At 38.5% G+C, this 14,587-nt stretch overlaps 2 protein-coding genes, 1 non-coding gene and 1 pseudogene across 4 annotated transcripts in view; 3 read left to right on the top strand and 1 right to left on the bottom strand.

Moving 5' to 3' along the window:
- Window positions 1-197: 197 nt before the first annotated feature.
- On the top strand, window positions 198-2,904 carry LOC101297711 (GDSL esterase/lipase At1g29660-like). The gene is made up of 5 exons (XM_004295362.1): window positions 198-824; window positions 1,708-1,832; window positions 1,943-2,188; window positions 2,306-2,552; window positions 2,678-2,904. The coding sequence occupies exons 1-5, from the start codon at window positions 563-565 to the stop codon at window positions 2,902-2,904; spliced, it is 1,107 nt and encodes a 368-aa protein (XP_004295410.1). The 5' UTR covers window positions 198-562.
- A 753-nt stretch (window positions 2,905-3,657) lies between these two features.
- The window catches only part of LOC101297418, a 35,359-nt pseudogene continuing 24,429 nt past the window's right edge, over window positions 3,658-14,587 (top strand). Inside the window, exons 1-5 of the transcript XR_184357.1 lie at window positions 3,658-3,987; window positions 4,997-5,121; window positions 5,207-5,452; window positions 5,539-5,782; window positions 5,874-6,100. The product of XR_184357.1 is annotated as an uncharacterized LOC101297418 (transcript). The remainder of the gene's footprint in view (window positions 3,988-4,996; window positions 5,122-5,206; window positions 5,453-5,538; window positions 5,783-5,873; window positions 6,101-14,587) is intronic.
- LOC101304167 lies at window positions 7,942-9,756 on the top strand. Its single transcript, XR_184194.1, has 6 exons — window positions 7,942-8,005; window positions 8,310-8,347; window positions 8,612-8,701; window positions 8,791-8,895; window positions 9,254-9,304; window positions 9,648-9,756. It is a non-coding gene; the product is annotated as an uncharacterized LOC101304167 (transcript).
- Window positions 10,871-12,220, bottom strand: LOC101303883 (shikimate O-hydroxycinnamoyltransferase-like). Its single transcript, XM_004293601.1, has one exon. It carries the CDS (start codon window positions 12,203-12,205, stop codon window positions 10,871-10,873), a length of 1,335 nt encoding a protein of 444 aa, XP_004293649.1. The 5' UTR covers window positions 12,206-12,220.

The following is a 14,587-nucleotide window of genomic DNA, read 5'->3' as shown; positions in this document are numbered from 1 at the left end:
TTTTTTATTTTTTCGATTTCAGAGGCAAACAAATTTTAGAAGATACGATAAGTAAACTAGAGCTATTGAATATTTGAATATATGTTCATTTAATTTGGTGGCAAATTGTGATTCGATCCCAGAGAGATCGAGATCGGTGAGAGAGAGAAGACAACAACATATATTGCAGAAAGAACCCGAAACAAGGCCGAATTTGATATGAGTCTCAAGAGTCGGCTGACTTAAGACCCAGATGTCCATAAATAAATTTTATAGAATAATTATTGAAGCTCAGAATTTATTTTGAAGTAATTAACTGCCCTAAATCCACAATTCGGAACCTAATCGGCCCAAACCCTTCTAAATGTTGAATCTACGAAAACTCATGGGATTAAGTAGGTCAACATATCAAACGGGGGTCATAATTTATAAATGATGAACAGGGCCGGGCCATCGGCCGTGGCCCCTACACGGCGGCTCGGCCTATGCCCGTACGTCCTATATATTAAGACAGACACCCACCGAGCTTTCATTTCTTTGACGACGCTTGTTCCTACTCCAGTTTGGGTTTTCTGTTACTGCAATGGCGGCTTCTGGGATGAAGCCGTTGGTGGCGGCGATTGCTCTGTCTTGGTTTCTAAGCATGCAACAGCATTCTTCTTCTGCTAATGGAAAGCCACAAGTACCTTGTTTCTTCATTTTTGGAGACTCACTGGCTGACAATGGCAACAACAATGTTCTTGATACTTTGGCTAAAGTCAATTACCAGCCTTATGGTATCGACTTCCCCGGTGGCGCAGCAACCGGAAGATTCAGTAACGGTCGAACCACCGTCGATGTTCTCTGTATGTACCTCTTGTTTACCTCATGCATAATCCAACAAATAGCATATTAATACTGTAGATTTCAGTTTGTGGTTTCAGAAGGCTAGGGTTGCTGGGGCCTGGGTGGGTGGATACCCTTATCTTCTGCACCTTTCTTTGTCCTAGCTACATTACTTAGACAAGTCACGAGTCACAACTTCAGTCTTTTCGGGTAGAAGTGTAACTGTGTAAGCTCTCAAATATGGTATCAGACTGTAAATATATCTTACAAGTGAATAACAATAAGTTGACGGTCTCAAATAATTGCTCTCATGTATCTTATTATGAATTTGGTTTCTCTATTTGGATTTTTGTTGTTTGGATTTGTTTGAATGACTTTTAACCATTAGATTAAGTACAATCTAAGATCGTCATGTCATCCCTATGTCATCCATACTTCATCTAATGGTTATAAGACATCCAAGCAGAGAATCCAGATCCATATATTATACGTAGTTAAGCTCTTGGGGTCTAGTAGTAGTTGTATATTTATAACACAGGCTTGTCTAACACTCAATGCTGATTGAACATTCCTTACTATAGCTGGAGTTCATCTAATGGTTATAAGACATCCAAGCAGAGAATCCGGATCCATATATTATACGTAGTTAAGCTCTTGGGGTCTAGTAGTAGTTGTATATTTATAACACAGGCTTGTCTAACACTCAATACTGATTGAACATTCCTTACTATAGCTGGAGGGCTTTTACAGTTTGATCGATCCTGCCATTATCGTTTGCTATTCACATACTTCTTTTCACTTATTTGTTGTCTATCTCTGTGACTTAAGAAGCTTCCTACGTAGTTGCCGACCAAATACAAATATAAGACTTATATACGCTAATGGAAGATTTTCTTATCACAGCTGAACTTTTAGGCTTCGACAACTACATTCCACCATTTGCTTTTGTTAATGGCTCTGATATACTTAAAGGTGTGAACTATGCTTGCGGTGCGGCGGGAATTCGAAAAGAAACTGGCAAGCAATTGGTATCTAATTCATCACTTGATTACTCACTAACTCTGGTTTTAGGTTTTCTGCAAATCTTCATTTCTGATGTGTCCAATCATTTGAGCAAATATAAGACGTTGTTTTGCAGGGTGCAAGAATCAGCATGGGCAGACAGTTAAAGAACCACAAGATTATAATCTCGCGCATTGCCGACATACTTGGGAACAAGAGGTTAGCACACAAACACTTGCACAAGTGCTTATATTCAGTTGGATTGGGCAGCAACGACTACATCAACAATTACTTCGTGCCTCAGTATTACCATACCAGCAAAAAATATACCACTGCGAAATATGCTGAAGTTCTCATCAACCAATATTCTTGGGAAATACTGGTAATTAATTAGTAGTTGCAATTTCATAACTTAATTAACACGTTTTATATATTTCTTCAAATGTAATTGACAATTGAATTAGACAGCTTGATTGGTTCTTATATTGTGTTTGTAAAGAGGTTGTACAAGTATGGAGCAAGGAAGGTGGCTTTGGTTGGCGTGGGACTAATAGGCTGCACCCCAAGTGCAATTTCTTCCTTTGGCACAAATGGGTCAGCATGTGTAGACACATTGAACATTGCAGCCCAACAGTTTAACCAAAGGCTTGTATCACTTGTTGATAAGCTCAACAACAATTTGACAGATGCAAAATTCATCTACATTAACAGCTTCGAAATGGGTTCTGGAGATCCTGCAGCCGCTGGTACGTCTGTATGATATGTTAATGTTGTCAAATTATGAAAGCTCGAGTATTGAATTGATCATGGTTTGCGTTTAGAACTTAGAAGTACTGTACGTAAAAGTAAATATCTGCTTGGTTAATTTCAGGCTTCACAGTTTCGAACGTTGGATGTTGTGCGGTAAATGAAGTTGGTCAATGTAAAGTTGACCATACTCCATGCAAGAACAGGACAGAGTACGTGTTCTGGGATGGATTCCATCCTACTGAAACCTTGAACCGAATCACTGCAATCAGATCATACAATGCTTTTAACTTTGCAGACACTTATCCAATGGATATTAGTCACCTTGTTCAGCTACAAATTAATAAATAACCCGGCTACTACAGCTACCTAGAATTCTTGCAAAACATTCTTCGATCTGGAATGAAAATAAGGCAGCTTTTGGTTGCTTCAGCTCTCAATTTTCCATTTTATATTTTACTGAGAGATCACAAAATTCACAATGATCCAATGTTAACCTCCTCCTCTTACAAAGTTCTATCATATTTCGAAACAAAATATCTACAACTGTAAAGAATTAGATCAGTGAAAATTAAACTTCAGGAGTAAACCATACGTACACCAGTAACACCAAGTTGTCGTCATCGTCGACATGTCAGTTATCATAATGCATATGGTTGACAAGCCTGGCCGGTCAATGATCGACAATATTTTTCTCTTGGCATATATAAATATATATATATATGAGGACAGAATTCATAAAAGCCACAACCAATCATACATACAGTAGGCCAAACCTGATGCAATATAATATAGTAGAGTATCTACCTGGATCGATCACTTGCCCGTCATAGATCGATGTGGCTCAAAATGAACTAGTTCTTCATGATTTGTTGAATAGTTGTTTACGTTTACGGTTCCAGTACGATATCCTTTTCGTGTTTTTAGCCAAAGATTTTATCGTTTTATAAACACAGCCACAATAGAGAACTTCCTCTGGAGAATGAAGATAGCTACCTTTCCTTTTCCACCAAACTTGTATGAAGATTAGGTTAGCCCTCAGTGCCTCGTGGGAAATTTCTTCCATAAGTACCGACACCCTGTCTGTTTAAGTCTTCTCCAATTAAGCCTAGCTCCCCTGAAACTTTATTTTATTCTTTTGAATCATTGGGATTCAAACCTGGGGGTTTTCTGTTATTCCAATGGCTTGTGCCATGAAGCTTTTGGTGGTGGTGATCTCTCTTTCTTGGGTACTAAGTATGCAACATTCCTGCTTTGTTCTTGGCAAGCCAGCAGTCCCTTGTTTCTTCATTTTTGGCGACTCTCTGTCTGATTGTGGCAACAACAACGTGCTTAATACTACTGCTAAGGTTAACTACGAGCCGTATGGCGTCGACTTTCCTTATGGACCAACCGGAAGGTTTTGCAACGGTCGCACCACCGTTGATATACTCAGTATGCTCCTCTAACTACTCTTTGCCTTCTTGACTTGTATCTGAGTTTGGTTACATTTCTGTTTAACGATTGCAGATTCGATCGCAAGGTTTGTGCTTTCATACAAATATTCCACATAATATTCCACCTGCTCCATGCATTTTGGGTGTTTGTGTTTGTATATATACACTACTGTTTATTCATTCCCAATCTGCCTAGCCATTTCAGTACCTACCACAAAGTGGCCGGTGATCATATTCCATTATATAATTGTTTCTTAATTGTCCTCCATTATATGTGTGGTCCTTTAGCAGTTTGATGAACATGTGAACGTGATATAAATTGTTAACCATTATGTTGTAATTACCATTTCTCTTTTGTTTATTAAAGGTTTGACGTCCATTTCATAAAAAAATTGTTAACCATTACTTAACCACTGAAGCAGCTTTTCAGATCTAGTAAATATTTTGGACAATGTAGACTTCAAAGACAATCTAAGCCTTGCATAACTACTAATGTGAGATCTTGGACTGAATGCCTAAATTTGTACATGTAATGACAAAACAATATCACCTCTATCTTACTAGCTGAACAAGGAATTCCACATGTAATACGATGTCAAGCAAGTGTGATATTGAATTCGAAACTAAATTTATATATAAAGGTTTGTCTACTATATCGTTCGGTATAACATACATCTGGCTAAAGAGAGACCCTATTCAGTAGGGGGATGGTGGTTGGTTAAAAAGATTTTGTCATGAAATATTAACATGTAAACTACACCGAACGGTATAACAAAATTTTCCTATACATAATACTTGTATGAAATGGTAAAATTAACACATCCAAGTTTGTTAGCTTGGATGATTGTCTACATCATATTTTATACTGTTAATGGTAGGGTCCGGCCTGGCTAGGCCGGGGCTTAAGTATTTCATTTACTTTTCAAAAAGGCAGGTGAGATCCGTGAGAAAATTAAACCATCTCTTCTCGCTCTATTCCAAGCTAATTGATCAACTTCTTCTTACAGCTGAACTTCTGGGATTTGAAAACTACATTCCACCATTTGATTATGCGAACGGCTCCGCCATACTCAGCGGTGTAAACTACGCATCCGGTGCATCAGGCATTCGAAGAGAATCCGGGATGACATCGGTATTTATTACATATAATAAACTTATCAATTAAGCTGGTTTTGGTTTTGGCACATGAATTCTAAGTGTGCTTTCTTGTGCTGCAGGGCACAGTGCTCAGCATGGGTAAACAGTTAAAGAACCACAGGAAAACTATCTCGCGCATCATCGGCATGCTTGGAAAGAAAAGCTTGGCCAGAAACTACTTGAACAAGTGCTTATATTCAGTCGCAACAGGCAGCAATGACTACATTAACAATTACTTTTTACCTCAATACTATAATACTAGTCAAGAATATACACTTGAGGAATATGCCGTAGTTCTTGTCGAACAATATTCTCGGCAAATACTGGTAACATATATTTACCTGGTAGATGTCTTGAACAGCAATATCTACATCGATTATCGATTTGGCTCTTATTGTCATTCTTTTTTCAGAGATTGTATGAGTATGGAGCAAAGAAGGTTGTTTTGGGTGGACTGGGACTAATAGGCTGCACTCCTGCTGCAATTGCTAGCTATGGCACCAACGGATCATGTTCTGAAGAACTCAACTATGCAGCCCAACTTTTCAACCAACAGCTTGTATCTCTTGTTGATCAGCTCAACAGCAATTTGACTGATGCAAAGTTCATCTACATTAACAACTACGGAATCGGTTCGGTCAATACTACAAGTCTTGGTATGTTCATAACTGTTAGATCTTCTTCCACTGCCATTACAAGAAGTACAGGATGAAATTAATGTTACATTTTGTTGGTATGTTATTGCAGGATTCACGGTGTCGGATGCTGGGTGCTGTACACTTAACAGCGGTGGCCTGTGTGTGGAAGATTCAACTCCATGCGAGGATAGGAGTGAGTATGTGTTTTGGGACGGGTTCCATCCTACTGAGGCTTTTAATCGGATCAGTGCTAACAAAAGCTACAGTTCGTATGAGTCTGCCGACACTTATCCAATGGATGTTAGTCAACTAGTTGAGCTAGAGTTCAATCCTCTGGTGGCAGAGATGTAGATACCTCGAGGCTATGGAAATAAAATTCTAGTGGAAATAAAAGCTGTTTCTTTAACCAAATTTTCAAGGGTTACATGAATTGTATCAAGAGTAAGATTGCATAATGAATTGCATCCAGACCCTACTCATCAGGTCCGGCTGTTATACAAATTTGTATGATATACATCAAACCGTGAGTCGTCCGATCGTTTAGTAATTCAAAATTCAAGACGATCGGATGGCTCACGGCTTAATGTATTCTATACACATATGTATAGTAAAAAAGTCTCTACTCATCAACGTTTCATACATCTGCAAATCAATCGAAATTTGATTCAATAGAAAAATGTTTACATGATCACCTAACTAGCAGCGCATGATAAAGATTTTTCATTCTTTATACTAGCCTTTCTGCATACGCAATTAAGTGTTTGAGATTAAAAAAATTAAGTGTTTTTAATCTCAACTTCTCTGTCAATTATATAGTGCGACATCAAATCTTAGAATCCGACTTGAGAATCATGTAGGAATGTAGGATCAAAGGAAACAAATGTTAAGATTGAAGCCATATGCATGCCATCATCATATGGAAGATTTCTGCGGGACAATCCAACTCGATGTGGATCATGGGCTTAAACAGAACCGGGCTTCATTTCTGTTCCTTAAATAACTAGTACTTTCGTAATTACATTCCAGGAAGTTCGAGTCTAATTGAAATTATGTATATCTCAACGTACGTGCTATGTAAAATTATGTACTTTCGTAATTACTTTCTCTTTCAGCATGATTGAAGTTTGTTGAAGGCTTAATGCTATCTACATCATCCTTTCACTCGTATGTATACAATATTACAATATACTGTTTGTCCTTGAATGCGAATATGCGATATATAGTTACTTAAACATGTACTTATAATTTTCTTGTTTTAGTGATCATCTTAGGCATGTAATAGATTCGTTAAGTAACAAAAAGTTATAATGAATTAGGGAAGATGGAGGATGGACTATGCAATAAGGATTTGAAAAACTAATGTTAGGAGAATCAAAAAGAATACAAATTGTACAAATGCTCGATCTGTAATAAATTGAAGCCAGGCGTTCAAAAATTCATCAAATTATGAACTGTCTGATCTGCCCTTTAATCACCTGACTTGGACAAATAGATACAAGAGCTAATATTGTAATCTCTACTACAATAAAGTCAAGCATCTAGAAATTCATCAAATTATGAACCGTCTGATCTGCCCTTTAATCACCTGACTCTGACAAACAATTACAAGAAATACAAAGGCTAATATTGTAAGATAACAAAAAAGTCAAGAGCAACTATATAAATGGAAGGTTTGGAAAAAAATAAAAATAAATAAATAACGCTGCGCACGATCTGCATGCGAAAGATAACTGCAGCCGCACGAACACGACACCAGTGGAGACTGGGGAAGATGTGGGAGGTTATCGGGGTAGATATGGTTTCCTATAAAACGAGGGACTGATCGAACCTAAAATCAGTCTCAAAAATAGGAAAAAAAAAAAAAAAACATTGAAAACAGATCAGCAGGCTCAGTCATGGAATCAGTTTCCTATTCAAGGAGGGGAGGTACAGTATCACCGCATAAGATTGTTTTGTTATTGTAGTAGAGATTAGTTGTTTTTGAATTGCAATTGAAGTTCCACAAAAAGTTCTTTCTTTCATTCATCTTCGTCGATTTTTATTTAAGGTATTTCATTTATGCTTTGCTGAACGGTTCTGATGATGAAGTTCAACTGGGCTCTATTTGATTTTCCAGATTGAAGACAGTTTATACATTAGGAGAATCAAACCCAGAAAGAGGGAAGATGAGGATTTAAGTGGGAAAGAGCAAAGAAGAAAGATGGGGATCAAACTCGGCCACAAGAAAAACATAGAGTCGAGGTATGTATCTGTTTCTTAAACTGAATTTGTGGACTTCCTTTAGTTCCTTATTCCATTGATCTTAATTTATCAAAAACTTACATCTGAGAATCAAGAATTAGAAGAAAAACTTGCAGCTTTGTCTAGAAAGTCTTCAGGTACTCGGAGTTGCACCTCTTCTCACTTTTTTGTTCCATGAAGTATTTTTCTTCATCAACTTAGGCTGTTGTACAATATCTTAGATCCCTTTATGGATCTGTCAATTTGTTGCATCACCTTTTGGTTGTCATTCCTATGTTCTTAACCCCTAGTTCTTGCATTGCAGAAGAATCAGACAAAGTGGCCAGCAAGGGATTTTCATTTGTAAGTTATTTGCCTGATTGTTCATCTTTACGGAAAGTTTATACTATCTTTTTCTATGAATGAGGGAATGAAAAAATAAGGATGGGATTACATAGAGGTTGGACTCAATGGGGTATTAATTTGAGTAACAATTGATCAAAATATGAATTGGTTACTATGACCATACTATGACTGATTGATTATGTCTACCTTCTCTCGGTTTTGTTGGTCTCAAATAAATAATGCTTTGGTACATGATTTACTGGTAAATGCATTCATGAACAGGAAGACAAAGAGTTACTCGAGCAGCAGATGCATGACATGGCTGTAGTGATTGAGAAATTGGAAAGCAGTAGACAAAAGCTTTTAATGGAGGTAGTCTCAGCAGTTTATTTTTCTATCATGAGTATCCTTTTGTGTGTATTCGTTTCACAGCAAACTCGCTTTTTTGTAAATGTTGGCAGATTGATTCCCAATCTTCGGAGATAGAAAGGCTTTTTGAGGAGAACTCTAATTTATCTAGTTCTCATCAGGAGGCTATGAGCATAGCTGTGCACTGGGAGAATCAGGTACATTTGGTGGCTGAATTGATGAGAATTGACAGAATATAGCTTTGTTCAAGGAACTCTGCGTTTGCGTATCTGGCTGACTGTGCATCTATCAAATGAATTATTTTTTTGTAGTAATATTTCGTCGTTTACTTTCCCATTAACTAGGCTCAAAAAACTGTCGGTTGTGCATGAAAATGGGTGATATTGTTTAAGATACTTTTGCTGATATATTGGTGAATCCATCTAATCGAAGATGGATGTATGAAACAGCGTGTTGGTGTGGAAGAACTAAGGATTTGTTGCGGGAGTAGAAATCAGTTTTAGATATGTGCTCATCTATTTTGTTTTGCTTATTGCCCCTCATGTAAACTTGCAGGTGAAAGACTGTCTTAAGCAAAATGAAGAGCTCCGAGGAATCTTAGATAAGGTAAGCACTGACCAGGCTAACTGGCTAAGGGTTTGCTTGACTCCCATAACAATGGCTCTAACAAGACTGGTTCAGCTGAATATACAACTGAATTTTTCTCTATCAAGGTTGGTCTGGTTGAGTGTTACATTTGATCATCGATAGAGTTCTCTTCAATTTCGTATTCTATATGGATGTTGTTGGGTTGTTAAGAGGTAGAGAATCAGCCACTGCACTATAACAGCTTGTTCAAGTATAATTACAAGGAGTTATCTATTTGTTGTGAAATGATAATCCAATTAGTTTTCAATTTGCTATATCCTAGGCCTTGCTGATAAAGCATTGGGGTTGCGTTTTCTTTTAGGATTAACTTGCAATAGAACAGAGTAAAGCAGAGGCATTATCGGCTGAGTATTACAGCTCTCAGCAAGACTCCAACAGACCACTCAAGCATACAATAGGCTCGCACGCCTGTAATTTTCTCTCTCCTCTCCATCTCTCTATTCATCTTGTTTTTATAAGTTCCATGCAAGGCTGCAATAATAAGATAAATTTCATCTAACGTATGGCAGCTATAAACCGGTCTTGAGAAACATAGAAAGCAGTCTCATTAAGATGAAACAAGATGGCCCTGTGTGCGGTAAATGCAAAAAAAAATTCATCATCCCTTTACATAGTGTCCCTTATTTCTGCTCGGCATCTTTCATGTGGCCACAACAAGGTATCCAAATTTATACAGAATAGCTTTATGTAGAATGTTTTGTTAAGGAAATATAATGAAAAATGAATTATCGCTCTTATTTTTTTATTTTTTGAGAAATGAGAAGTCTCTACATTGTTGTAAATGATACATTGTTCATGAAAAATCTCTTATACAGTTATACATAGTTCTGACTTCTGAGAGATAAATCGGTATCTTGTATCTTCACTCCATGACCAAGTGATAACAACTACAATCGATGGGACTATTTCAATCGAGAAACTGAGTCTTATATGTTGCTACTAGTATCTTATACTTGATGTTTTTGCTTATCTCTAATGTAAGTATGTAACTGCAGACAAACTCGTGTTTTGGAAGCAACAGATCATCTTATCTGTGAATGTTGTGGTTTTTTTTTTTTTTTCCTTGAAACGATCTGTGAATGATTTTGCTTCATGTATTGTTGGGATGCGAGTTGGACCTCTTGTTTTTGTGTACACATTTTTCATAGCTTTAAATTCATATGCATAGTCGCATAGAGCACCTCGATCTGAGAGTAGTATAAGATAGTATAATAACTTTTCGTATAAAACATGATTTGAAAAAGAAACTTTCTCAATATTTTTTTGAGATGATGAACTAATTAAGAAAATAAATTAAAACATGTTTTCACAGGATATATACATGTCATTCCCTTGATTTAATCTCTCATCATAATAAATTTGACCTGGTAGAATATAAATGAATACTAGTCCATCAAATTACTAAACATGCACATCTCACACATGAAAGGATTCTAACATTTATTCAAAAAAAAGAAAAAAGACAAAAAAAGGGATTCTAACATCTCAAACATCTTGTGATTGATCTTCCTCATTACTTAATGATCATATGTCATAAACCAACTTGGAAAATGATTTCATATGCTGGGACTCCAGATCGATGCATAGCGATAAACTTCCATCATTAGTAGCGGTTGGTATCATGTATGCCTTCCCTTCACTTGGAATCCCACCACGACCCATGAAAATCGGTCGCCCCCATCCAAAGTCAGCATCATAGAGGGGCAGCGAAAACCAGCTAGTTATCCCAAGATTAGGGCACCTAACATCAGTCCCATGAGCAAAGCTTGACAGATCCCGATGTCGACGGTGCTCAAGTTCAAGATAGTCGAGTACTGATCGAAGATAGTCATCGTCCATACGCACCAGAGCATTGTGAATGCAGCATGCGGCATACGATAGTGGTTTTGATATAAGATCCCCTGCTACGGCTGTTGCTGCGGCTCTGAAAATCACATTACCAAAGTAGCCAGGTGGGAGTGGGGGTTGCAGTCTGGTCCTTCCGTTCACAGCTAAGAATAAGTTGGTTTCTTGATCATTAGCTAGTTCACGTACCTTGCAGGCACATCTCCATACATGACCTGCAAACACCTCAAATGTCGTATACTTCATCTCATTGTCTTCCTCCTTAGTCATGGTCGACATAGCTTTCAAGATGTTGAGCTGCTCCCTGGTAAATGTAAAAACCGAGACGACTGTTTCTGCCCCAGTCGTTCCATGGTCATTAGGAGGTTGGTATTCAATGTGGTGATTGTGGTCGAGTAAAGTCCGAGGTTGATCTCGAGCACGAAGTAATGTCCTGTCGATCGTTGGTGGGATTGCAATGTCCACACCCCGAGCAATATCAGACCATGTATTTATAAAGTGAAGAGCAGATAATCCATCTGCTAAAAGATGATCTAGGCGAACACCAAGAGCCACTCCACCGCATTTGAAGTAGGTGGTCTGAACCAGTAACAAAGGATAAGAAGATATACCGCCGGAATAATCAACGGTAGGGAGGAGCCCTCTCCCGAACTCGGGAGTGGGTGCAAAATCGCCCAAGTCATCTATGCAAGAGCTGCTGTCGGCCACAACAAACAAGGCTCCCTCCGCATTGCAATCTATTTCTAGACGACGTCGACCCTGGTCGCCCTCGTCCATTTTTTGCTTCAGGCGGCCGGCCAAAGGGTAAAAGGGCACAAGAGCCTTGCTGAGCGCGTCCTTGAGGACAGCCATGTCGACCTTGTCTGCACCTTTTGGCTTATTGTAGATATAAATACTAGGAGTGTGAGCGCTGGTCATCACCAAGTCGATGTTCGAGAGCCACAATGACTGCCGAGGTGTCTCCGTCGCTGGCCTGATCACTGTCGACTCCATCAGTCTGACGTTGACCGCCATATTCCTGCTAGCAATATATCTGCCATTTTTTCAGATGAAGTTGCATGTCATGAATCAATGATGAACATCCTAGAAAGCAAATATATCTCCACACCGAAAATAAGTACTAATAATTATATACCTTTCGTCCGAGAGACGCCGCCGAGCCAAAATGGTATAGAACTCTTGCTTTTATAAGGGCTAGCTACGTCGTACTGATTAAGTTTCCTTCTTTCATGGTGATGAGAAATTAAGGGAAAGCGCTGGACTACGCCCTTGTATCTGTGGCTATATATCGTCCACAAAATTCGAATTTGAAGGACATTTACGTAAATTTTTCATTTAACTTCCGTCAGTTGTAAAAATACTCCTCAAATTGTAAATTTGAAGACTCGTGTCAAATACAATGTCTCTCTCCCTCAACGCGTCAAGGCTTCTAGTCGACGACGGAGTTGCAGTCAGAGGTCGAAGGTCGGCTCATCGAGGAAGATGATGAGCGGGTCGACACGTGGCAAAGAAACTCAGTTCATATCGATTCCGATCGAGACGCCGTTGGATCCGTGCTATTGTAATCTGTGTTTGAAATTAGTTGAACCTGGGATTGAATCAAACTGTTGGATTGAGGAGATTGAGATTGTAGACCAATGGTCGTATTTTTTCACAATTAAGGAATAAGGAGCAGTAGTACTAGTTAACGAAACAAGTAAGCAGTGGGTTCGGATTGGATGGGATAGTATTACGAGACTATTGATAAAGATGAATCAAGATTCAAATGAGAGGATCACATCTTCGTCTCTGTCATAGGCCACGTAAAAATTGTGGTGGATATGCCCAGCCACGTTACAAGTGGTCTTCCATGCTTCCTTGTACAAGGTTTTTTTTTTTTTTTTTTAAATTATCTGAGAATATGTTGTTCATGTTGTAGCCTATTGAATTATGCAGTCGTTCTTCCAAGTTCTAAACCTAGAACTATAATCTGAATTCAATCCTAAAAAACGCATTGAATATGTTGTGATAACAAGCTAGGATTCCTATATACTTTTTCCAAGTCCCAAGCCCTTTGAATATGTTGTTTATCATCACCTTCGGATACTCTTGAGCATACAGAGTTTTAGGGCTTCAAAACACCCTTCTTCAACCTCCAGACCTTCATACATTGTTTTCAACCTCCAAACAACCCGTCTCTTATCCTGGCTTCTATCGATCGAAGTCCCAAACACTAAATCATATTTGCCCAATTCATTCCTAATCAAATTGATCTATTCATGTCATATATTTTGCTTGTTTGATTCATCTGCACAAGCGTTCAACAGTTCGATAACACTACTCGATCACTGTCAGGTCACTCAAGTGAGAGGGATGACAGAAATGCAAAAGATCACATCGCCCATCAGTAATTGCTTTTTCACCCATCGCAACTCGTTTGTCGTTTGTAAAACAGTCAATGATCTTATTACCCTTCCAGTAACGTCCGCGTTAGGCGTGCGGTACGCAAGGAGTAGTCCAGCTTTTGCCCGAAAAAAACGCTCTTAACCCTGCTTCATCTTCTCAACTACCAACCACCTTCGTAATGATAGGTGACCACAGACTTCATGTTTCACGGTACTACATTGAGGTACGTGGTTTCATTCTTGGCCACGTACTGTTGGTGGATGGAAACAGTCCAGTAATAATTCTGATGATGATGACAGCCAGGGAAGTAATGATTGATCAGCCCAATTTATAAATTTATAAAATAAGCCCATCTATAAGCCCAAATTAATCAGGCCTACAATACTTCCGACCCCGCTGGGATCCTATTAACATCGGTAAATATAAATGGGTTCTCAACTCCAAACACCCAAATCAAACCGTCAACCTAACCCTAGAATCGTACTATTCTCCACCAGGGACGGAACTAAAGCAAAGGCTGTATGGGCTACAGCCCAACCGAAAATTGGGCCAAAAAACCCCTAAGGTATATATATATATCATAGCCCAGCCCAGCCCAATAGAAAAAAAAAAGTAAATGTCTTATTTACCTAATTACCTGGGTACATAGCCAAAATGGAGGGCTGAACTTTTGGCAGGCTCCCTCAGTCCCTCGTCAGTTCCTCTAACAGTCTAACTTCAATTTGTATTTGGGTGATTGGGATTTAGGAGAAAGTGAAACTTCAAAGTCCAACTCTACAACTACAAGGTGAATGATTCCATTTGTTCTATTGAAACTGAAAGTAATTAGTTCTGCATTTCTGTTTTTGATCAATGATGAATTCGATTTAGGATTCAAGAATCAAGACCTCAATGTCTTCAAAGCTTTGGACCTTTGGTTGATTGCCTCTATTATAGCCCCAAGTGAGCAGTTCTTGTAAGTTTTCACTCTTTGAATCTTTGATCTTGTTTAATTGAAGTGATATGTGAGAA

Source organism: Fragaria vesca, linkage group LG3 (genome assembly GCF_000184155.1).
Source record: "Fragaria vesca subsp. vesca linkage group LG3, FraVesHawaii_1.0, whole genome shotgun sequence".
NCBI lineage: Eukaryota > Viridiplantae > Streptophyta > Magnoliopsida > Rosales > Rosaceae > Fragaria > Fragaria vesca.
Note: the sequence above shows the minus strand (reverse complement) of the source record. Positions and strands in the feature narration are given on the sequence as shown.

Excerpts from the sequence above, each read along its gene's own strand:
- LOC101297711 (XM_004295362.1), top strand. The coding sequence starts at position 563 with ATGGCGGCTTCTGGGATGAAGCCGTTGGTGGCGGCGATTGCTCTGTCT. Across the intron at positions 1,833-1,942 it reads AAGAAACTGGCAAGCAATTG|GGTGCAAGAATCAGCATGGG; the intron begins GTATCTAATTCA and ends GTTGTTTTGCAG. Across the intron at positions 2,189-2,305 it reads AATATTCTTGGGAAATACTG|AGGTTGTACAAGTATGGAGC; the intron begins GTAATTAATTAG and ends GTGTTTGTAAAG.
- LOC101303883 (XM_004293601.1), bottom strand. The coding sequence starts at position 12,205 with ATGGCGGTCAACGTCAGACTGATGGAGTCGACAGTGATCAGGCCAGCG.